The sequence below is a fragment of the Nasonia vitripennis genome, chromosome 2 (assembly GCF_009193385.2).
Source record: "Nasonia vitripennis strain AsymCx chromosome 2, Nvit_psr_1.1, whole genome shotgun sequence".
NCBI classification, from domain to species: domain Eukaryota; kingdom Metazoa; phylum Arthropoda; class Insecta; order Hymenoptera; family Pteromalidae; genus Nasonia; species Nasonia vitripennis.
The window spans coordinates 23,699,480-23,724,894 of record NC_045758.1 but is presented as its reverse complement, the minus strand read 5'-3'; the positions used below and the strand labels follow the sequence as shown (position 1 = coordinate 23,724,894).

At 48.2% G+C, this 25,415-nt stretch overlaps 1 protein-coding gene across 19 annotated transcripts in view; it reads left to right on the top strand.

Annotated features, from left to right (window-relative positions):
• The first annotated feature begins 16,367 nt into the window (after positions 1-16,367).
• LOC100121268 (protein groucho) overlaps positions 16,368-25,415 on the top strand; it is a 136,031-nt gene continuing 126,983 nt past the window's right edge. For 18 of the 19 annotated variants that reach the window (XM_032597084.1, XM_031925080.2, XM_032597081.1 and 15 more), the window contains exon 1: positions 16,434-16,450. In XM_032597084.1, coding sequence (XP_032452975.1) covers positions 16,449-16,450 — 2 coding nt within the window. In that variant the 5' untranslated portion in view covers positions 16,434-16,448. Of the gene's footprint in view, positions 16,451-25,415 lie in introns of all 19 variants that reach the window. The other variant, XM_031925093.2, reaches the window with a different exon arrangement.

Below are 25,415 nucleotides of genomic sequence, written 5' to 3'. Positions count from 1 at the left end.
CTCGCGTGGACTAGCAACAGTAAACACGCTTATGCTTAAACGCGCTGTACGCCTCGCGCTTGTCACCTGTTTTGTTTGTTGCCTTTTATTGTTGTTCTGCCAGTGCAGACGTTTATAACTTAACTGAAATAATTATTCGAATTACCGAGCAATACTGCAATTGTAATTGTGTGTGAATACTGTTTGTAAAAGTGTAGAAAATTGTGCATAATTGACTTACAAATAAATGTCACAATGTCGCCTGCTGAAATATTTAAAAGTGAATATTCTACTAACTTCCCTTGGGCAAAAGCCACACCCTAAAAATCCGAGGAAGGCAATGTGCAATTTATGTAATATGGAAATCCATTTGGCTAAAAGCGGCAGACGAGCTCTAGAAAGACATGCGGCTCTCCAAATTCACCTCATGACATATTTCAAATGCAGAGGTTTAGACATGACTATCCTACGTGTTCCGGGAGGTACTTCGGATAAAAAAAATCAAAAATTCTAACAAGTAAGTCAATAACAAAAACAAAGTCACTGTAAACACAGCCGTGCAAATTGCACAAGCGTTCGTGGGCCACCAACGATATAAAAGGCGAACGAGGGGACAACGGAATTCCATGATTTATCGGCCTCTCGATTTTTTTCACTCCATTTCGCGCTCGTCAAACCTCCAGCTATAGGTATACGAGGAGGAAAGACAATTCCGCGCATAGTCTCGCGGGAGAGACTGCTAGTCTATCCTCTACAGCCCCGAGAAAGTATAGGAAAACGAGCGTCTCGGAAATCTGTTATCCCCCTCGTCGCTTCGACTTTTGGTCTCGTTCGTACGATTTTGCGACGCCGAGGTCTTTTTATGTCGTATATAGTATAGGGTGTGAAAGTTTGGTGAAACGTTGTTTTACTTTGTTATTGGGTTTATATAGCTTTGAGACTATCATACGTTAGTTTTATAGTTCAGTTTTACAATATAACTTCGTAAAAGTAACGAATGCGTGAAATTAATCAAACGATATACACCCTCTTTCGTTAAATAATTAAAAGGATTTAAAACTAAGAAACATCATCATAACTTGTGACTAAAGATCAGACGATAAAAATATTAATTTATCACAAACTTCCAGAAACTCTTTCCTTCCGCACGCTGTATGTAGCTTCGCCCCAGAAGCATAACAGCGCTGAAATATAAGAATCGCAAAATATAAAAGCCGCGCGAATACTTTCCAGATATCTCGCAGCGGCGAAAGAAGAAGCCAGAAAGCATGTAAAACTGAATCTCAAATAACGGCCGCACACCTCCATTATCTATGCATAAAACATACACTTTGAACTTTCGCCTTACTCTCGCGTAATACCAGCGGCCTTATACATATACATACGCGTCTCTTCCTCTCAGCGCGCGCAAACACATCTCGACGTGCAGCCGCCTCCTCCGCAGACTTCCTTTTCAAACTTCGGCGCGCGAGATAAGAAGCTGGCTTCAATGCGAGAAAAGGTGCGCTTTCACGCAGCTCTTATACTCTCGTCCCTTTTCGATTCGAGCCCGAAAGTCTCGAAAAGTCCGCATGCAAATACGCGGCCGAGCCGCACAGTCCTTTCGTCTTTTAATCAGCTGTCTCGCATCTCCCCTCCTGGTATACATCCTCACCAGTTCTTTTTTGGCTGCTCTACTGGCAAGGGTGCGGATTTCACCGCCCCTTATCGTGAGCGAGGGTTGATGCAAATCGAGGATCAAACAGGCACGATTATCACTCTCGTAGGTCTGTTCGAATGAATGACCCTTCAACGCAATAGCGAAATGTTTTTGCATACCTTCAGCCGCGTGGCGATACGAGCGCATCCGATGTTCCGCGTATATAGATATATATATTTTGTCCAACCGAGCGTTTTACATCGATCGAACACAGCGTTAACAAACGGTCTTTACGCGAGTCCCTTCGAGAGAACACATCGTTCAGATCATCATCCCCTGTGCGCACTATATTGTCCTGCGGCCAAAGTCCCGCGCGGAGGTTTTTTCAAATTCTAATTCCATCCACTTGACACCGCGGCGCATTCCCTCGCCATTGTGCAGCGAAACAGGTTTAACGCCCGTAAACTTTTCAGGACAGCTCCTTACGCGCTCTCGGAACTCGTCGCGCCAAGCATTGTCCCTATTCCGGTACATTATACTCACCTCGACGAGCCATTATGCGTCGCCACATCGAGGGTGCGACTATTCGCGCGTCTTTTCATACGCACACACGTCCCTTCGCGTGTACGTTTCATCATTTTCTAAAAAGTGTATAAGCTCGCTCTGTGTATGTGCGCGCTCTATCGGCTCTTCTGGCCAGGCTAGTTCACTACGTCTTCCTCGATCTGTATGCAGCTGAACGAGCTTCTATGGCTCTCGAGAAGTGCATTCGAGTAGTAATAACAAGTTCCGGGGCAGCACTGCAGCCGCGAAGCAGTCGTTCGACAGCCGCTGCGGATATGACGCCGACGTCGTGACTGGCGAGGAAATCCGTGTTACGTAAATCCGGCGCCTGATGGGGAAATGGTGTTTATAGGCTCGTTGGAAATTCAATGGCTCCATGGACGAGAGGTTTAGTCGAGCTGATTTCGTTTCAATGGGTTAAAGTTTGGTGTCTGCATTGTAGTCTTGTACAAAGCGCATTGATTATATCATCGTTATGCTTTACTGTCGAGTAACAGTATTTCGGAAATTCATACTCAAACGCCTTTTATAATGTACATATACGTGTCATAAATATTGTAAGCACTTGCCAATCGTGGATCATACAGGGCAGCGTTTTTGAAAAGGCGGCTTTCTAGGTTTTTCCTTTTGTTAGCCTAAATGACAAATTAAAAGTAACCGAACCCTGAACTCTAAATTTATAACTTGAAATACTCTAGTCCAAATAATCATAAAACATAAAACGTCGCTTAAACTCTCTTTCTCAGCCTCTGACCAGCGACGACAGGTGGCGCCCCAGGACCTTCTTGTTCTGATCCTCATCCGATTCGGCGAGCCAAAACTGCATCCGCAAAAATCCCCCGCCCATACACATCCTGTAACTCGGCTGCATATGCATATTAGTTACACATCGCTCGCGCATCAAGATGTACCGCGCAGCCATCCGCGAGAGTGTGCATGTGATATAATGAATAAGCGCGTTGATGTGCAGTGCCCTACCATATACACGTATGCATGTATATCAGTCCGGCAGTATCTCGGTCATCCTTCCATACACATCCCGGAGCGACCATTAAAAAAAACAATGGCCTTTCTCGTCCCCAGCTATATACGTACAATACGTGTACACACACACACACACGCGCGCGCGCAGCTACACTCGTTCTTTTCGCGGCGATCTTTAGTGTCGATTCATGCTCGGCATCGCGGCGCGCGGGTCACGCTTGGCCACGCTCGATGGCATAATAAATCATTTCGCGGAACCGCTCGGCCGGAAACGTATTTTTCGCTATGTATTTTACGCGCGATCGCTTGTACGCGCGGGGCATCGCATACCGATGCACATGAGGACGCCTCTTCGCGCATAAGCGACGTTTATTATGCGCTCGCGTTCGGACTTTTCCGATTGATCTTCCCACCGCGTATAGAAGACATGTCGGACGTTATACGTTCGCGCGCTGCTGCAGCTAGAGACGGGGAAAACGCTGTCTCCGCGCACACGGCCGAGCTGCGATGAATAATAATTGACGCTGCCAGGAAGCGCGGCGCGGATTCGCCTGCATTATGCAGGTGCAGTTCTTTCTCTGGCTTTCTCTTCGTCGCTCCAATCTTTTTGCACTGTAGCGATCTATATTTGCTTATTACGCGTCTGACGAGCGTATGAGCGCAAGAGATACTTCGCGCTCGCACGGCCATTATTCATCGCCAGTCTACATAGAGCTGGCCGCGGCGCGAATGATTTTTTAACGACGCGAGCCGGGGCATGAAAGGTAGAAAAAAGTCGTAGAATTTATATTAGCGCGCGTATTTCACGCGACGCGGCGAAACAATTACCGAGGAACGGCCGGCCCATTTCACGGCATTGAAAGAAGTCCATTCAAATTTATACGAGTTCGAACGAGTTAACGTGATCCGGACACAGTCGCTGAGCACAAGCGAGGGAGAGAACTTGGGCTCAATGAGCGGAGAGAGAGAAGGCGGTGAACGAACTGGATATACGTGACCCGAGTCCGATGACAATCCGTCCTTTCTTCTTCTTCTTCTTCTTCTTCTTCTTCTTCTTCTTCTTCTTCTTCTTCTTCTTCTTCTTCGAGAGAGAGAGAGAGAGAGAGAGAGAGAGAGAGAGAGAGAGAGAGGAGACCGTTGAGCCCTGAAGCAGTGCGGAAGGTTATCGGATATCGTCGCGCGGGATTAGCTTGCGGTTTCGGGCGAATCGTTTAATTTCTTTCCGGCAAACAAAACGACCGCGAGAAACGCGATATGTCGCCCGACTGTACCAACGACAGGAAACGCACATCAGCCAATTGTGATTTTATTTTTTACGCGCGCAAGTGAATCAATCAAATTTAATGCGGCGTGTGATTCATCGGCTTGTAAAAAAGTACGTTGAAATCGTTCTTTGCGATTATCCTTCGTAAATTTTAATGTCACTATACTTACCTTAATTATTCCCAACCCGAAAACTGCCAATTCCATTCGTCGATTCCACTCGTTACATAATTCCTCCAGCCAATCTCCTCCCCCCTCTCTCTTTCTCTCCATTTATTGTTTTCTAATCAACTAACCTCGCAATCGTTACACGAGCGAGCATTACCGCGGATTTTTCTCCTCCACACGCGCGGCGAGCGCAACGAGCCTTTAATGCCCAGCCGCTGCTCGCTCTGCTTCTCCCTCTCTCTTTCTACCGGCGAAGATTTCAATTTCGATGAGAGAATCGGTTAATGCAACTTCCGTGTGCGCCGCCGGTACGTTATATGCGGAAAACAAAGAGGCGAATAGAAGAGACGGAGATTCTCTCGCGCGCGAGCCTCGTGTATCACGAAGGCAATCCGTTATTCTATTACTGCAAATAACACGAAGCCTGCACGCGGTCGCGCGATTGCTTCGCTTTTCGTCGTGTCGAACCGATAGAAAAATTGCGACGTGCTGTGCTACAGTATATCTCTCAGTTCGCCATCGTCTATCGAGCCGAGGAGAAAAGGAGTTCATCGGATTGACCTGCGGGAGCATGTTTAATTGAAAGGGAAGAGTCTGTGTATTGCTACTTTTGATCGCCGCTTGGAAATATATTATGAGCCTATAGAGCGACGTCGACGATTTCAATATTACACCGCGTCGTGTCTCACGAAGTTAAGTCGTCTTATTCGATCCAGTAATCGCGTTTGACGATCCTCGTTGAATTTAATTTTTTTGCGCGACGCTTCGTATTCGCCGTGTAAAATTTACGTTCTGGATAAAGAAAAAGGTGTACGAAATCGAATAGCATCGTCGATCTTCGGAAAATCTTTCAAAATTGAGCGCGAACGGCGCGCCCGAGGAATCCCAAGGCTGTCCTCCGGGTAACTCGTTTTATTGCCGTCCGAAAAAACGCCGGGAAATGTATACCTATATCCACGCATTGTTTTACGCTCATTTTCTTGCGAAAAGGTCGTAAATGTGCTCGTAAAAAAAAGGCTGTAAAAAAAGCCGCGGGCCACTTCGGATTCCGAGGGAACAAGCGCGCGTACATGTGGCCGTTTACCCACAAGCCAAGAGGAGGAAAAAAATCTACCGATACACACAATGCGTTGGTGTATACGCTCGTGGGACGCGAGAAAAAAGAGTCGCCTAGAGAGCAGTTTGCGTGCGTTTATTAATAATCGAAACGAAACTCTCGCGGGTCGTTGCGTCTTCTTATAGCCTGTGTTGACGGTATTGTATACCCGCGAATGTGCGAAACAACCGCGTTTCTGTTTTTCTTACGAAGTTAATTCACGCGCGCGTATTATATTTTCTCGGAAAGTGTAAAGGTTGCGGACGGTATTTTTCTCGGCGACGCGTGGAGTGTTCCAAGTGGTTAGGAGAGAGAAAATATCGCGCCGATCGCTGGGTGTATACTTGGGCAAGCGCAATTAAATTCTTTACCTTCTGAAGAGGCGTTATTTTCAGAAAAGAAATTCCTAGATCTCCGCGCCGATACGAGAGCTATTTTCTGTCGTCTCGTGTTAGAAGTTTAAAACGTTTTTAAGAATATTTTAAATTTCGGATAGTTATTTATTTGTTTAAATTGCAATAAAAAAGACACCGAAGTTACCTGAGAACAAAAAATCTTCCGGAAAACTTCCGTGCAACCACAAGTTGTCAGTGCATCTGGTCTATAAGAGGCTTAAAGATCCACGCGATGATTCGGAATTCGGGGAATCCCCCAGAACCTCTATAGCCGGCCGTTGAGCGCTCGAGCGCTTAAGCCCGAGTAGTGGCCTATCTCCGCATTAGCGGAAAGTCCTCGTCGACGCTAACGATGGTCGATGTCCGTTTATATCTCGAAGCTCAATGAAGAGGAGATGAGCGCCGATCGATAGCTCGATGTGTGTTATTTGTGCGACGTCATTGTATCGCCTCGCGTCCGCATAAGAGAGATGGCTTCTTTGCTACACGCACACACAAACACACACACACACACACACACACACACAAACGAGCGAGAGCTGAAGTGCTCGTCAGGGTCGTATAGCCGGGATCTGCGAGAGGGATTAGTCTCGCGTGAATCATAGGGAAGAATTTCGTGTTCTCGGAAACGTTATGCGCGTCTATTAGTTCGCATGCAAATGAGGATCGAGAAAAAAATGTATACAATCGCGCGCGAATGCCATTAAAGACTAGCTTCTGACGAAATGAAATTCGAATGCAAATTTATTTATCACACCAATGTAAGGATGCACTAGTATGCCTCGCGTGTATATAGGTATAGAGAGGGAAGGGGCAGTGCCAAGTATTAAATTTAAGCCGGGCTTGAATTACGCTGCGAGAATCCGCCTGCAATCGGCTCGGTTTACCGTCGTTAAAACGTCGTTGTCGAGCCGTATTGCCGGCGCGCGACAGGGGCGACCGCGTGAAATCGCCTTTTACCGCTGTTAACGGGCTCCGAACGCGAGACGTTTTCAGCTAATCACCGCGATCCTCCCGAGAATATTTCACGCTTTCTCGCGAATGAATAAATCGAGAGATTATCGAACCGTCGCAGCTGGAGTAAATCTCCTCGGCGAAAATGATCGACTCGGTGTCCGAAGCGTGTTTTTCACGCACAATAACAAGCGCCAAATTTCCTCCGGCCTCTTTTTCGCGGTTTCGATCACCGGAACCGGCCCCTTTACACGCGCGCGCGCGCACACACACACACACACTCGCAGCTCGCCGAACACGTTTCTCGAGCTCTTCTCTTTTTCTACAGACTTCTCGCTGCGGCTACTCGTTCCTTATTCGCTCTTTTTCTGCCGGCGCAGCGCGCGCGAACCTCCTCCTCCTCGTTTTATTGCGGCTGCCGCACGCACACGCAGCTCTGATTAAGAATACACGGCACTGCTGCCGCGGATTAAAAAAGTGTCGTGTTCCTCCTCTCGCATGATACACTGGGAACCTGGAATTTTCGCCGAGTCGGGTGTCCGTCTTCTTTTATTGCCGCGCGACGTGCAGTGTTTTACGGCGATTTCGAATGTATGCCCCGAGGAGGAGCCGAAGAGCCCGGCTGAATCGCTGATGCGCTCGGAGCTCGTTGAAAAAATTGTAAATAGCGCATATTAGGAGTGTGTTTATAGGCGCTTTTATTACGGGCCTTTTGATTTCCTCGGGCTGTGTGGAGGATAGAGGGAGAAGAAGAGAGAGAGAGAGAGAGAGAGAGAGAGAGAGAGAGAGAGAGAGAGAGAGAGAGCGAGTTTACGAGGCTGGCTTGTGTATAAGCACAGGCTTTCATCACTAATTTATTGGGCTGTTGAGGATTCCGATTTTCATTCCGATGCTTTCGGATAATTTGGGATGATTAGATTTATGCCTTGGCCCTGCAAGCGGGGGGAGGAATAAAAGTTGCAACAAGTGCCGCTCCCGAGGCTTTCGCATAAATCTCGCGCAGAGTATTAATTTTGAGGAGTTTACGATTGTTTACCAATCCGGCCGATCACAGTAATCATCATAACGACCCGTTCCCTTATTCGAAAACTCACCGTTTCAAACAAAAAATGCTATAATTGTTTCGACACGTGCGCGCGAAACCAGGTAATTACACATACTTGATTACCTCTCGTGTACACTTATAAAATAACGCTGTAGATGAGACAGAGAGACAATCAACAAAGAGATCCCACACGTCGCGGCGTATGGGATCGCGCTTTATTAACGCGCGAAAACATCGGTATGCGTTAGACCGGCATCTCCCGCGCTCTCTGTCTGCATCGCGCGAAGAGAACATCAACTGCGAAACGATTATTCTCGTGCGATCTTTCCTCATAGTTCATATATGCAGCGTTTATTTATGTAAGAGATTCACTCGCGAAACGCCGCGCGCGCGCGCGAGAGAGAGATTAATGATGAATGATAAATTTACGGCTTATTAATCATGGTGAGCGAGCTCGCTTGCGTGGATATTACGAAACGTGTCTTTTCCGCGATGCGCGTGGCTGGAGGATATGATGTATTGTCATTTCATTGAAGTGTGCTTTATAACGACGTCTTAATGGAATTTTAATAACCGGAGATCGTTTTCGCGACTAAGACGTTATTCTAACGAGATTTCCGCGACGTTTTGAGAGGTTCTTGAATGAAGTATAAAATATAGGTATTGGACCTTCTGAAATAAAAATTTAATAAAACTTGTATGTGGTTATTGAAAATTGTTGCGTGTTCAATCTCGACTCGATTTCCGCTTGTGCGATAGACCGAAAAGCGTGACACTGAGCAGCGAAGATAGATGGCGTGCCATTTCCCTCACCTAAACCATCGAGCCAGTGCACATATAGCGGTAATGTCGCCTGCGTCAGAACTGTCTTTTGTTGGGTCTGCTTGAACCGCTCATGCTACAACTGTCTAGGACGTTAGAAAATCATATTATTATCAGTATGTAGTAATACTGCAATAAACATGCCTCTTCAACTACTTTTATTCCCGCGTTAAAGTCAAACGAATTTCACTCTCCGATCTATAGTCCTCCCACAACGCAATCCACCTAAAAAAAAAAAATAAGAAAAATTACAATTGTTAAAAAATCCTTTCCCACGGCTTCTCTCGATTCCTCCCGCGTCCGTTCCTCTCGTCTCGATCCACGAGCACTCGCACGCTCCTAATGCCTTTAAATAGGCATGTGTGCGCGAGCAGAGCTCTCGGAGCGCAAAAACTCGTCGCGCTCGTTTCTGCAACGCAGGAGCACGTACTTGCGTGTGTACACTCGCGGAGAATCGAGAAATTGGACCTGTCGACGTATGACCGCGAGAACGAGGGAAAAAAGCGACGAGGCGTGAACGCGCGAGGATACTCCGAACGCGGAGAAATTCGTAATTTTCTGACGGAAGGGGAGCTGATAGAGCTCGTATAAGCGTGCGTTCTTGTCTTTCTTTTTAAGCCGTACCGCTGAGAGAGAGAGAGAGAGAGAGAGAGAGAGAGAGAGAGAGAGAGAGAGAGCTGAGAAGCTGGCCTTTTTTTGTTTGGGGGGAATAAAGAGTTGGAGGGATTTATGGCGGGTTTGTTCGGAATGAAACGATTTGGCTTGTTTTACGGCCTACGGCCTGTCGGAGAGGACGTGTGTCTTTTCCAGCTTTTACTTCTGGAAATCGGTCGGAGAGGATATAGGTTTGTCGTAGTGGAAAAGTCGCTGTAGCTCGCGTTGATAAAAAACTAAAGCTGCACCATCGATGAAAAACCACATCACTCCGAAATCACAGTCGCGCACGTAATCCCAGCGCGAACAAAGCTTCAGCTAGCAGTCAAATTACAAGCTCTCTCGCGCGCGCGGGGCAGTACTGCAAGGAGGTACAGTAGAGGCGGCCGGCGCGCGTCTGGAGGGTTAATTAAAACCTCTCTAATTATTTATAAACAGTCATTTTCCGTGCCGCGAGCATTCGGCCGAGCGTGTGTTAGGTAAATGTGCGCACACGCACACAGGACGAAGCTGCGGAGCAGCGACAATAAACGCGTAATGGCCGCTCGCGAGGATTGGCCGAGGCTGCCGAGGCCGAGCAGCCCATTGGCCGAGAAAAGAGTCCGCGCGGATTCGAGCCGCGAGGGAAGAGCGACTATATAGGTGTATAGAGGAGAAGAAGAGAAGAAGAGAAGAAGAGAAGAAGAAGCCCTCGACTCTGCGTTGTATATGTGTATATGTATACACAGGCTATTCCCCTCTCGCGGCGGCGCGCGCAGCTCGTAATCTGTAAATCCTTGTCCAAAAGAGGGAAGCTGGCGGAGGGGAATGCGTAAAAGTTCGGTAAGTTGCTCGCCCTCGGATCCTCGGGACGCTGCTCCTTGGCACAAATAAAAAGTGTATATCCCCTTATACGTCGCCCGATGTCGTCTCCCTTCTCGAGAAATCCCGCCGCTTCTTACACACACACACACACACGCGCGCAGGCGTATACAGCTCGTCCCCCGCTATATCATTATGTGTGCCGTCTAGGCTCGATTCCGCTTATATAGCACTCGGTCCATATCGCCTCGGCTCGTTTCCGTTTCTCTTTCAGCCGCTGCTGCTGCTGCTGTATATCGCGCGCATTTTACATCGGCCGGCGCTCTATATGCGCTCTTTTTCTTCATCTCTTCCCTTCTCCCCGCGCGCGTCCTCGTCTTTATTTCGCTGAGAGAAGGGCCCTCGATGTATATACGCAGTCTCGAGTGTCTGCGGCGATCGAGAGAGAGAGTGAGAGAGAGAGAGAGAGAGAGAGAGAGAGAGAAAGAGAGAGAGAGAGAGAGACAGACAGACAGAATGCGAGAAACGGTGAAAAAGGCCGCTTTGATGGAAGGCATGTGAGCGACCTTCGCTAGACACTTCCGTTAATTGGAGTCGATTCCGAGTGTACATCCGCGAGTAGGTAATAATTTTGCGGAATAAGAGCTGCGAGGAGAGCGAGTAGGGGATAAATCAGCGAGACGAAGCGGCGAAGCTATGGCTGATAAAGCCGGACTCGCATCGCTGCCCAATATTGATTCGATCCCTAATCCGCTGAAAGACCGGCGAACGCGGCCGGATAATGCGGGGGACGAGCTGCCGGAGATTTCTCTCTCTCTCTCTCTCTCTCTCTCTCTCTCTCTCTCTCTCTCTCTCTCTCTCTCTCTCCAGCTCTGCCGGCTTAAACCGATGGAGCAATCATTTGATAAGGAGACGGCGCCGACGAGTCCTTTGCATCGGGGCTGCTTCCACTTTTTCCCCGAGCTTTCTCTCCACCACTGGGACCTGAATGGGCGACTCTCGTCGGGGGTCACCGACCTCGCCGCGCCGGTGTTTTAATTTTGCGTTGAGGAAGATTGCTCGATGACGATGAAAAAAAAATACTCTTGCTTTCGAAATACGGAGTTGGAGATCCAAAATCGCTCGGGAGCCCGAAAACAAACATAATCCCCGAAGAAAACGCGCGCCAGCCTGCTGCAGTCTGTTTACCCATATAGCAAAGCTGGAGCTGTGTATAGCGCTGGAAGCCGAGGGTACAAATTTATAAATTCCAAACGACAATATAAAGTCGTTTTAGCGAAGCCGGCTCGTCGCTCTCGGGAGGTAAATCTCGCGCTTCGAGAATATATATACAAGTATATATACTTCTCTGTTATTTTACTTTCTTCGGCACCTACTGCTCTCCGGCTTCTCGGCGCAAAAATAAAGGAGCCCGCGAGCCGGGGAACGAGCAAAAAAAAGAAGAAGAAGTATATATGCAGAGAGAAAGGAAGAAAGGGAAGCGCGAACCGAGCGAATAAGTAGATACGTTCCTGCGGGCGTCTGCTTCTTTCTCTTACTTTTCTCTCCTCTCTTTTTTTTGCTCCCAGATCTCATACTCTCCAGCTACGGGATCTCGTAATTTGCCAAGCTCCTTCGTTAATCTTCTCGAGCAGCGACGGCGGCGGCGGCGGAGTAGAAGGAGAAAAAGAGAAAAAAGCTCGGACGCGAAAGAGACTTCCGTTCCAGAATCGAGGGGAAAAAATGAAGTAGACAAAGCGCCGCGTCGGCCGGAGAGAAAAAGGGAGTTCGGACTTATTATAAAGTTGACGAAAGAAACTTCTCTCTCTCTCTCTCTCTCTCTCTCTCTCTCTCTCCTCTCCGAGTGCACGCGCGCGCGCGCGCGGATATCACTGAATGAGAAAATATCGCGCCGAGAGGAGAATCATGTAATTGGGTAAGAGATTTTAATATATTTTTCCGGGCGGTATACGGCTCCGTATTTCTCGCCGGCGTGGGAAAAACTTCCTCGCACGGCCCGCTCTCTGTGAAATGCACTTTTACGCCCTCGAGAGATAAAGTTCGGAGATTCCAAGAGAGAGAGAGAGAGAGAGAGAGAGAGAGGGATGATTGTAATACTCTCGCAGCTCTTTCGACGTATCGCGTGCGAACTTTTATTAGCTCGCGAAAATCGCCGAGATATATAACGACGAAAAGTGCCTGTATGCAAACGCGCGTCGACTCCGGCATCACTTATTAAAGTCAAAATATCCCGAGAACGGAGCGCGGGACGACGTAAAAATTGCGCGAGAACGCGTGCGAACGCCATGCATCAACGCACGTGCGGGAATAATATTCGCGCAAAAGTGTTATGCGCTCGTAAATTCCCGCGGCCTATTGTCGTTTAATTTGCGAGGAATGCTAGAGCGAGACGACGCGAGATTAACGAGAGTGAGCGAGAGCGGCGGGGGAGAAAAAAGAATGGGGATGGGAGGAATCCGCGGTGGAAGCGAAATGTAAAAGGATTTCTCGCGACCAAATGAGAAATAATAGCCCGGCGCTCTGTTTCCCTCCTCCTCCTCCCCCGCCGCCGCTGCTACGGACAAGAAAAATTCTATTTCGCCTACTGCTCTTTAATCTTCCCCTCTTTGAATGCCCGGGAAAAGCAAGCGCTCTACGCGTGAATTTATATCGGGTGGGGGGACCCGAGAGAGAAATTCACTTTTGAGCTTTTGTGCGCGCGACGTGCTCTCTGCACTTTTTCCTCCCTCTCTTTGTTCTCTCCCTCCCCGGCGAGAGGAGGAGCGCCAGCGCTTCTGCCGCCTTTCTTCATCATTCGGAATTATTTCGAAAGAGAGACGATAGCGCAGCGAGTCGCGGAATCCCATTTCGGAATACCGTAGCTGCAGCCCAGCGCTTCTAAGCTATCCGCCCTCTCTCTCTCTCTCTCTCTCTCTCTCTCTCTCTCTTGTGCATTATTCGCGCGAGAGAGACTTACGCGGCCTTTCACACAGAGCCTTTTTCATGCTGGATTACTATTATTATGTTAATTCGAGCCTGCGCCAGAGAGAGTGTGTGATTTGCCGGGATTCCGATTGTGTTATTATGTATATGCGGGGGTGTCTGCAGATATTTCGCCGCTATTTTTTGGTATTTCAATTATGCAGCCCGGACTCGAGGCAAAAAGGATCGAGTTTTTCGAGCCGTCTTAATTATTGCGCGGGAATTAATTTGTATAAAATGCGCTCATTAAATTTAATGAAAGCGAAATTCGAAATTTCACTTCGGCCCGACTGTACCAACGGGTATAAATATGGGAAAATCGAGGCGAAAATATATCGAACGCGATCGTTAATGAAGTACACGACTCGCGCGAATTCAACCAACAACCGCGCTGATTAAATCTCGCAAATTATGCATCGTATACATTCGATAAATTTTAGCTTCGCTATTTTTGCATGATTAAAAATTAAACATCGATCCCTCAGCCGCTCGTAAAACATCGCGCCGAATCAAGCGCGTTCACGCCTCCCGAAGAGGGAAAAAAAATGCCCGACGCTTCCTCTTCGAAGGATAACAATCTCCGATAGCCCCTCGTGCGCGAGCGCAAGAAATAATAATAATCGATAAACAGCGGCGGCAGCGCCGGTAACTCGGTAGGCGACTCGAGCGCAAAGTCCCCCATTAACCGCGAGCGGAAATTGGCTGAATTACGGTGTACACAGAGAGTATAAACTCGCGTTTCGGCTCGTCGCGTGACAAGTGCTCTCGGGGATTATTTCTCGACGCCGCGCGCTCGCGCGCGAGGCGGCGTAAATCGATAATCACTCCTGGGATTGGATCACGCGAGGGAAATGAAAGTTTATAATCTTCCGCCGCCGCAGCTCGCGATGCTTTTTGCTCTTCCCTCTCTCGCAAACATTATTAAGAGCCGCCGCGGCGGTGCGGCTTGGTGCTAGAAAAAGAGGCGGAAAAAAGCGAGTATTATCGATCGATTCCGATGTACTTACACCGCTCTCTGTGCCGACGAGATTTCGAGCTGTGATTTTAATTAATCGGCTCGATTATGCATGACGGCGGGGAATATCGAGATCGGCTTGTTTTCCCCGTCGATCGTGTACGCGAGTGCGGCGTGTTTTTGCGTCGCAGCCGGGACATAATTCGCGTTCGTTAAGCGTAATAATAACGCTCGCTCGGTTTTTTGCGGGCGCTGTAACGCGAACGGAATTCAATCTGAATTCGAGGCGAGCGACGAGCGTTAAAAATTCATATATTTTTCAATTAAAGCGTGCGTGTGAACATAACTGCGCTGCAGCGTCGACTGATTGTCCCTTCATTTCGATATTCCAAGCGCGCGGGAAAGAAGCATTCGTCAAAAACTTTTCTAATCCATCTCTCTCGCCGGAGCCGCAAAAAGCGATAGCATCTCGTTCCAGGGAGAGAAGCATCATCAGCCCGCGCGCAAATTACCCGACGACGAGAGAGCAGGTACATCAGCGCAGCGGCCGGTGATCAACGCTAACCCGTAAAATTAAGAAAACGAGCAAGCCGAGCGCGCCGAAACAAGAACAAAAGCCTGCGCTCGCTCGTGCCACCCCCGGCCGTAATTGAAGAACATTACCGCGCGAGTCCTGAACACAGCCTACGCAGACGATCCTTCGAAGCGAAATGCAATAAAAGCCGCGGAGAGAATAAAAGACACTGCGCGCCGCGAGTCGTCTGGCCATAGCCCGTACCTTTACCACTGCGCTGTGGCGCGGCATAAACGGCCGCAGTTAGCGTGGCGGCATGTGCACCTGCTGCAGCTCTCGCGAATCGATTTAATGAGTGTAGTAACCGGCGCGAGCGCGAGCTGCACAATGACCGGGAGGGAGGCAGGCTCACAGGGCCCGGGTATTATGTACCCGCCTGCGTGCTCGTACTCTCCGTTAAGTGTATACGTTGCCGCGGCTGAGGAGTGTATACGGAGAATGCGGGAGGTATGCGCGGGATTTCTTGCGCGCGAGCGAGGAGAGATAGAAAGCTTCTTTCCTCTTTTTTTGCGTGGGGTATGCTGCGGTGTATCCTTTTTTTACGCTGCCGCGTGTGTATGGCTGCAATAAAATATACGCTATTCTAAATTGATTTGTTTGCGAAGGTGCGAAGTTGTTTTTTGTGTAGAAAGGATAATTGTCGTGTTTTGTAGATCTGCGTGTGCTGGGGACTCGAGGAAGGAAGATTACAGTCGGAAGATCGGAAAATATAAGTTTTACGTATACATGATTCATAGCTGGATGCATTTGTAGGTCGAAGTTTAAATGAATTTATAATTGTGTGAGAGAAAGTAATTATGTGCTCGCCTTTGACTTTGCAATTATTTGTCTTTCTTCGTGCGCGTTAAAAATTAATATCCTACTTTTAAAACTGGCACATGACAAAAATTCCTGTCCCCTATTTCGCGTTTTATACCTACGAATACAGCAGGTTCTAATCTAAATCCCAAAGAGTGAAAGCATACGATAGTCATTTTCATCCAAAACTCCCCTGGTAGAAACGTTAACGGTTAATAAGCTAAGTTTTGGACCACTTAGCTAAGTTGTGGTTAACAATTTAAATAAATAAGAGTTTAAACGTTATAAATGCATAGATATACACATTAACTCAAGATAAAACAGAACATGTGCTTGAAAGATGTCAAATGACTGTTACAATCCAGAAATTATAGAAAAATATCTTGCAATCGTGAAAAATCCAAATATTTGTAATAAAACATGCAAACGTTTTAATGCAAGAAAAAAAGGACTTAAAAATAATACTGTGTTGGTATAATAAACACACCATTAATAAAATTAGCAACATTTTGCTTGATTCTTTTACATTCAAATTTGATAATAATGCTCAACTAAACTTAACTTTTTAACGGTTTTCACTCGTTAATTTTCTACCAGGGTCTCGCGAGTCAGCAGAGCAAAGCAGTTTTGGGCTGGCATTATCCGTAGCGCTCATCACAATCTACACGCGGAATGCTTACAAAGAGGTGTGCCACCTAAGCTTTGTTGAATCTGCTGCTTACAGAGGCCGCTCACGCTACAACTGCCTAAAGATCCGAGAGCAGTTGATAATTGGAGTAACATCACCGACCAGTCCATGTACGTATACGAGAGATAACGACTAAAAAAAAACAACGGCTAAAAGCGCTACAGAAATCTCTATACACACCAGCAGTAACGCACGTTCCACCTGCAGACAGTCGTGCAGGAAGCCAATAATCTTGGAGCCGTCGCTCGCTGCTCTCTAGCATTTCCATCGCTGCTCGTTTAACCTCCGCCGCCGTCGCGCTCGCCCCTTTTCTCCTCCTCCTTTGATTTCCTCGCACGCGAGAGTAGACGCCGACGAGAGGATCGGCGGAGCCCTCGGCAGGTCGCCAAGAGTCGATCGAGCGGCTCTCCCCGAGAGGCTCGCAAGACTATAAGTAGCGGAAAATTGAATTGTAATGCGCCGCGTGCGAGCTTGTGCGTGCGACGACTGCGCTCTCCCCGGCCTGCGTTATTAAGCAATTTGTATTATCCTTGGCTTTCTTTCCTTTTTTCATTCTCCTCTTCCTCGCCGCTGCGCAACTCTTTCCACGATCGATAATTCGATTACGCGCCACTCTTTCATTACGCTACATTGTGCCAGAGCGCACTTGCCCTTCTCTCTTTCTCGAGAGCCTCCGCGCGAGTATAATGCGTTATTTCGCGCGCGAGTCGCTTTCTTTTTGAAGCGCCGCAGCTGTCGATTCGGGCTCTCGACTGTACGGGGCCTGCAGGAGCGTAATTGAAGGGAACGATTGCGGTGTGTGTGTGTGTGTGTACGCGTTGGCTGAGTTTTTTACTGTTTTTTTTCTCCTCTGCGCGTAAACGCGCTTGTAAAGCGGTTTGCAGCAGCGGATGTCCTTTTTTTTATAATTTTGTGCCCGTAATGCCGTCGAGTCTGACAGACCGCGAGAGAGTATAATTAGGCGAGTACGTGAATGTTTGATCGAGACGAGGCGGCCCGCGTATACGGACAATATTAAATAATCGAATGGGGAGTCGCAGCCGCGAGTTTATATCGAATAACATAGACGTCGAGCGAGAGCTATTTCAGTATTTTTGATGAACAGCTGAACGCGGCATTACTAAGTCATGGATCGAGAGCTTTCGCGGCTGCTATAGACCGTATCGCCGAAGCATAAGATGATTATACGCAATTTTACATTATAATTATGCATGTTTCAACTCGAGCGAAATCAATAGTCTCCCGCCGCGCGCGTCTTTGCTCTATTATGCCTCTCGCGCATATCTCTCTATTAAAACGATTCATAGAGTTCAACGAATCGATTTGAATATTGCATCTCTAATTGAATTATAAAACATGAGCTCCGTTCTTCGCGGAGCCGCGGCTCTATAGAGCTCCGATGAAATATTACGCGTGTACTCTAGACTCGGCTCATTCATCCAATTTTCATCGCGTATAATATTACGAAAAGAACGATTCAATTGCAGCTGAATTCGAATTTCGCGTCTGCGCCAATTCCCTTAGTGCAAAACGACACTCTGATATAAGGCGAAGCCGTAGCTCGTCGTTATTTACCGGCGCACAAGAGCCGCGGAAAAGCTGGAAAATCGTGAAAAACCATCGACCCCGCGAGTCGGTGTCTCTCCTCTCCATTAATGTTCTTTCCAGCGCGCTACTCGGTTTTCTTTACGCGCTCGCGGCGTCAAAGGTGGCTTTGCAAATATTTTCCGAGCCGTGCAGAGTATCGAGCAGGCGAAAAAAAAATTGAGCGAAAGTATACATGGCTTTTTGGGGAAATTGCTTTTTACTCGAGAGCGGCTTACATAGTCGAGAGAGTCGATTTGATTATCAGCGCGATGCAATAATAACGATCGCTTTTTGTAAGCGATTTATTATTCGATTAAGAAATTCTAATGAAAATGCATTATTGATATACAAAACGCTCGCTTTATACCCGTCCGATTGAAGAAGTCGATAATGCGCATACGAGCTTGCGTTTATCACTCTCAACTCAATTATTACACACTTATCCGCGCGCGCGCGACGTTTGAATAAATGTATTCTTGAAAATCGCTCGTAATTTGTGGAGGTGTCTTTTTTTTAACTAGTAGCGACGGCGCATCGTCATAACAATAACGTCCCGCGGAGTATACACATGAATAAGAAATACGCGTATACGCAAGATATATAGACCGCGTTCGTGGTAATTATGTGCTGATCAATCCATAAATGCATACGCCGCGCGACCATCGCGAATTCGCGCTTTTTACAAATTCATATTCGCGTTCGATTATTCATACAAACAACAGAAGCGACGATTCGAGCGATATACACGCACACTTTTTGACGAGCCGAGTTTTATACGCTCTGCTTCGAAATTTGCATACGCGATCAACCGCGTCAGTCGTCGAAATTCTCGCCTTATCTCCCGTCGTCGGATAAAGCACACACACACACACACAGACACAGATGCACACCGGTTTCGATTCGCGACGAGATGCCTCGCGTGCTCGCTGTGTCTCTGCGGTATACTCGTATACGTTCTCCCCTTTCGCTCGCGTTTCGTTCGCGCGAAACCGAGCAAAACAGTGCACATCGTTATATGCCGAGCGTGCGCGCGACGAGTTTTAAGATCGCTATCGCCGACTGCAGCAGCGCGAGGGGGTTGGAGGAACTAAATCCATTTCGCACTGAAATTTGCATTATGCGCGCGCGCGGATCTGAGTGTACAGCTGATAAGATTATATTGGCCTGTAAGGAGCTGGGAATCGTTTGCGGTTACTTTTTTTTATCCTGTGGAGTTGTGCTTGTTCTCGGGATGTTCTGACCGACGCAATGTTCTTTTATGATTTTTACTAGCCGCATATTTTAATCGATCGACGCCTCATCCGGCCGACACTATAATACAAACAGTGCTATAACTTTCGCGCGCTAACTTCTTTAATAAACCTTGGCTCAATTACGCCGCGTAATTATTGCAATTACGGACCCTCCTCGCATAGTCTTCCGAGAAAAATGCGGCTCGAGGAATTCGACCGCAAGAAGCGGTTATATAGCGGTATACACTTATGCGCGCCACGCGCTCGGAACAATTTTGAATATGCGCGTGAGGGAGTAAATTATTTAAATTTAGCATGAAATAATCAAATTAACGCGAGTTTCGTGAGAACGATCGACGTTTGCGATAAGGAAGTTCACGATCATGAAAACGAGCTTTCCCGAAAAATCATAAACCCTGCCGCACCGAAATCTGGTAATAGACATAATCTTGCACCCCCGTCTGCTATACGAGCAGATCGCCGTATAACCTCGTCTCCCCCCCCCCCCCCCCCACCCTGTACACTAGCGCGTACAGAATTTTATTATATTCCTCGTAAAATTGTGACACGTCGTTACATTCCACGGAGTCCTTCTCTGCTCCCCCCGCTTCTAAAAGCCCGCTTCGACTCGGAAAGAGAGACTCTGCTACGACGGCGCGGCGGATCGATGCGGCGCCGATTCATCGAAAACAATTACTTAAGATACTTTGTCGCAGATAGGGCGACCCTGATTTACGGCTGCCCGGCAATTATTCGCAGGCGCACGTAAGTCGAGCCCACCCACTGTAGAATGTATACGTATATAGGTATAGACAGAGACAAAGTTGCCGTCGACGGGGCGTATTAAATGCTGGAATAGAGAGGGAAAAGCGGCTCGAGACTGCTCTTGCATGCACCCCTATGTATATAGCTGTATGTGTGTGTGTGCGAGGGGAGCCGTACACACTCATTCTTATTTATTTGGCCAACGTGCCTTTTTTACCGAGGCGCCCCCCTTCGCTGCAGTATACTCCGTGCAGTGTTGTATTATATTATACATGCGGGGCTGGTGGAAAAAAGGAGTCGCGCCGCGAGGGGTAGGCATAGGCACGAGAGACGGTGACGCGCAGTCGCGCATAAGTAGACGGTTAAATACGTGTCGAGGCGGTCTTTGGTCTCTCTGCGTGTTAAAAGCCTTTGAGGTGTACGGTTTCTTCTTTTTTTCCAGCCCTCAACGCGTCGTTCTCGTGCAAATGAGGAGAGCGAGCTGAGGTCGTGATTTTTAGCTGCGATCTTAGTACAGGGGTGTCGCCTCTGTCGTCTAGGACGTTAATAATCCGTATAACGGCATAGACCTTTTCAGCATTTTCGCTCGTGAACAGTGCGATTACACATCGTCCGGGCGCGTGTATACGCAGGAAGCAGCGGAGCCACCGACGTCGACGAGCTTGGCAATCTGTATCGGCCGGCTGGCTATAGCTCGAGTTTCACGGGCGACGCCGGTTATCGCTGTAAATGATTATCGTAATCGCAGCGGCTCGTATATAATACGCGACTCTCTCTCTCTCTCTCTCTCTCTCTCTCTCTCTCTCTCTCTCTCTCTCTCTCTCTCTTCCTCCCACTATACGCGTACATATAGGTAGAGCAGAGCGAGAGAGGAGAGCAGGTCGTCCATAACCATCGGAGAGATGGGCGGTAACTTAATGATACTTCGGCTGCGTTAGCCTAATGGAAGAGCTGCCGAGCGTGTAAGCCTACTAATTTACCTCCTATACGCACGCGCGCGCTGCTCTCTTCCCCCGCCGCAGCTCTCTGCTATGCTTGTTTCTCTCGCTCTCTATCCCTCTCTCCCCCTTTCGCTCGAACCTTTGCACATCCATGTGTGCGTATTACGTGAAAGTGCACACGGTGTTGCTCGTCACTTTCCCTTTCTCTCGCTTCTTCGCCTGTGCAGTTCGTTGACGAGTTTCGCACGCGTGTGTGCGAGGCTAGCGCCTGAAAATTGCCCGAGAAAATGCGCACGGTCATGATTAATATAAATCACACGTCGAGCCCGCGATAGGGTTGAGCCAGCTACTGCTTTGCCTTTTTCAAGGGGCTGCGGGGATATTTCGAGGCGATTACGCGCGAGTTTAACGAATACCTGCGCTTGATAATTTTCAGACGGTACTTTTATATACGTATATAAAGCAAAGCAGTTTTGGACCGTTCCTCGCCCCACCACTCGAACTCTACGTGCCTCCGGCCTGCGAAGATAGGTGGCGCATAGCCGTTTTTCCATTTCCCTCGTCAAAAATCCGCGCGCCGAGTCGATAGATATAGCGCTGCGTGTCACCTATGCCAAAACTGCCTACAAATCTCGAGCAGCTCGCAACTACTTTTGAAATTCATTCTGATGCTCAGTTTAGTTAGGTGGAATTGAAACACCCTTCCTATATGATATCGCGGTCCACGCAAGTGTACAAGTTGGACTCGCAACAGTTTTTAATCTTGTTAATTGAAAATCGAGCACATTCAAATCCCGTCGATCGCTAGCTTCAATGCTCCTTCAGACAACCGCTTTACATATCATCAGACACATAAAGGATCGACTGCTGATTTTCAGGCTTTTCCCTTTTCACTCTCTCGCAGCCGTACCTCGCCGAGACTGAAACGAGCAAACATTCAGCGACTGATTACCCACATACCTGCACGTACGTGCGACTGCAAGCTCCGAGTCCGTCCGTCCGTCTCTTCACCTGTCTTTCGCTGCGCTGGCGCTTTCCCCCATTACGTCTGTCTTTCGCGCTCAAATTTGCATTATAACGGCGAGTGAAAGCGAAAATTTTCAAGCGGGTATAAAAGCTGTCCACCGCGCATGCTTGTATGGAAAATGTTATTACGCCTCGTTGGCCTCTCTCGATCGCGCGCGCGTTATAAAGTGGCAATCATTCCGAGTAATAGCTGCGACGACGACGGCGATGACGATGATTACGGTTGTAAAAAACGCTTTGTGCGCGGTGTTGCATCGGCTTGAGAGAGGAATGATTTTTAAAGCTCCGCTGATGAGGGTGCTCTTGTACCTTCTGCCGTTAATTCGGCGGACTAGATATACATAGACTCTGGTTTTGCGCTGCACACTCGATCGGAAAAAAGTAAATCATCGAACCGAGACCCATCCCCCGGGACGAAACAATCTGGAATGCCGGGCGCGCGCGGAGAAGAAGAGCTTATCATCGCTCGCGTAGAAAATGAAAGACCCTCTCTCTCTCTCTCTCTCTCATCCTATACACATCCATCGCCGAGGTACGCGCCCACAAGGCTGAAAATTGCCGAGGAGGATCACAGAGACGTAGACCCACATACACTGCACTCGCACACCAGCGTAAGTGTATACCTACCAGCAGTACACGTGTGTGTGTGTGTGTGTGTATATATATATATATATATATATAGGAAGGCATTAGAGTCGGCTGCGGCGCGGGGGCGGAACGAGCGCCCGCGCGCGCTCCATAAGGCCGCCGGCAGCGCCGCCGCCGCACGTAACTCGTGTTTACCCGCACGAATGGGCGAATTACGACGATTGAAATTCAATTCCGAGCGGCCGCTCGCGCGGTTGCCCGGCTAATTAGATACGCGAAGAGGATGCTCGCGCGCGCGCGAGAGAGAGCAAGTGTTTACGCGCGAGCGAGCGATTGTGTTATTGCGCTCGAATGAAACTTTGCTGCTGCTCTGGGGCCGTGTGTGTACAGTGTATAGAGCAAAAGTTCTGTTGATTCGATTAAGCGCTTTTACCGTGCAGTACGTATTAATATCTCATGCGTCGATCAGATTTCGTTAGAAATTCACAAAATTCCAGATAATCCCGAAAGCAAGGCGCCATGCGCTTGTAAATGTGCGTATAATACGCGCGCGAGCCGCGAAAAACGGAGGGACCAGCAAACCCCTTATCGGCATCGCGGTATCAGTCGATCAATCCCCCCGCACAAAGCAATTCCTCGCTATAGAGGAGCGTCCGTATATCCCCTCGCAACCAATCCACTTCTCCCCTCGACAAATCAGCACGCTCTCTCTCTCTCTCTCCCTCTCTCTCTCTCTCTCTCTCTCTCTCTCCCGGCCGATAAATCCACTGTACCTCACCCTACCCCCGCTATATAACACAGAGCGCTCGTCGCGATCGCCTTGGAGCGCCGGACGGGCGCGCGCTAATCAAAGTAAATTCATTAGTTGCCGCGATCGAGCGTGTCCGCGATTCCAGCGCACACAGCATCTCTCGCTTTGTTTCTTCTCCTCTTCCTTCTTTTTTGATCCTCTGCATAATACAAAACCGCGAGAGCGTACCGAATTTTTGTGCACTTTCACGCTACTCTGCCGAGAGGACGGGCTTTGCCTTTAGCTTTTTTATTACTTACTTCTGCGCGGGAGCTAGTTCAGAGGCGGCTCGAGGCTTTTTGCGTCCTGTCGGAACCGGCCAAGTGGAACACATACGGCGCGCGACTTTCTGTCGCGTTTTTGTGGGTTCAGCCGCGGCGAAAGAGTCGCTGCTCTCTCGGATATGAGTCTGCGCCCGCGAGCTGACGATGAAGTTTCGCGAGGTATAGTTGGATTAGTGCGGGAGGATGGAACACGAGCGCGTTGCGGACGGAAAGTTTTTCGTTATGTGCCGCCGTGCTAGCCAAGATCCCTACTGTACCCACGGCTGCTAACGCTTCTCTGGAATTTTAAAATTTGTTGTTGTTTTTTCTTGAGATGCAAAAAGTTGAACGGGTTAGTTTAAAATTTCTCGGTTTTGAATTTTATTATTTTGCAGAAGTTACTTCCAAAACGACAAAAGAGACTGTTTATTATTTGGCGAATTACAGAGCACAGCCCGCACTCGTCTCGCGGCCGTCACGCAAAGTGATTAATACAGATAGCCCAAGTAAAAAAGTCATAAAACGATTTCCTGCACGACTCGTTGATACGAAGGACGCCGCGGTCGATAACAACGACAGACGGCCCTCCGACGCTTTCCCAATCGATTACAATAAAAACACAAACATCGTCAACATTGTCATCTAACTAATCGAGCTTCCTCGATTTTCCGCGTATTCATAACACAAAGTGCAACGTATCCGTGCACACAAGGCAGCGGTATTTTTCGTAACCGATACGATCGATTTTTCGCGATCCACTCGATCGATCGATACACGTGTTATCTATCCGCGTGTACACACACGACGCTTATCTCCACCGGTTCGCCTAATCTCTGCCCCGTATATGCTTCGCGGCGTTTATTAATTTATTACCCCTCGGACGACGTGCGAGATCTGGCAGACTCTAGCCGCGACTCTTCGAAATCCAGAGCAGCGTCTTTATTCTTACGTTCGATTCGATTTTATGGCCGCGCAACGTCTCGGATGTGCGTTCACACGCGCATACGATCGATAAACCGCGGCGCGGTGCTGTAAAATTGATAAGCTCGAGTATATGCGCGGGTATAGGGCGTATACGTCTCGACTGTTTCTCGTTGATGTTGCGGCGATGTGCTCAGAGAAAACTGCGGTCTGCGCACCTGATGAGTATCGGATGAAAAATTAGTAAAAAGATAGTGCAAGTGTTTTTATTTGCCGTCGCGCATCGAGTGACGCCTTATCTTATTATTTGACGATCGTACGAGAAGTATATAGATTACACACCTCTGCATCTCGAATGCTTATGGACTTTTTTCATAATCGATCGCTCTCGTCACTTAAAAATCAATCATCTCGCGTTCGTCTCGGAAAAAAATTCTGGATTATGAAAAACCTGTCGCTCGTTTTCAATCACGCCCAGATATAGCTCTCTCGTTAATGTTCTAACGAGAGTAAAAAAGCGACCCGCGTGATCAACGATCGGGGCGGCAAAAAATTCGAAATAACGATTTTGCTAGTAATAGCAACTCTATAGCTCTCGCGCGACGCTATTAATTACAACGATACTCGGGACCCCCCCCCCTCTCTCTCTCTCTCTCTCTCTCAGCCATGAAATCGATCGAGCTGCATTACATTACGCACACATACAGATGCCGATCATCGTCGTCATCCTCGACGATACGCACATATTCCGAAGTCCCCGGAGGACACACGCTCACGGACGGAAAAGAGAGCGTTGTCTCGCGCGCGTATCGGTTATTAATCAGTCGCTCTCTCTATCGGGCAGCGTATCTCTATACTCGGCCGATCGAATCTATATCCGCGGCTATTATACTCGTATACACTAGGAAAAAGTCGTGCGAGGAATAAAACAGTACAGGGGCAGGAGAGAGACCGAAGCTCGA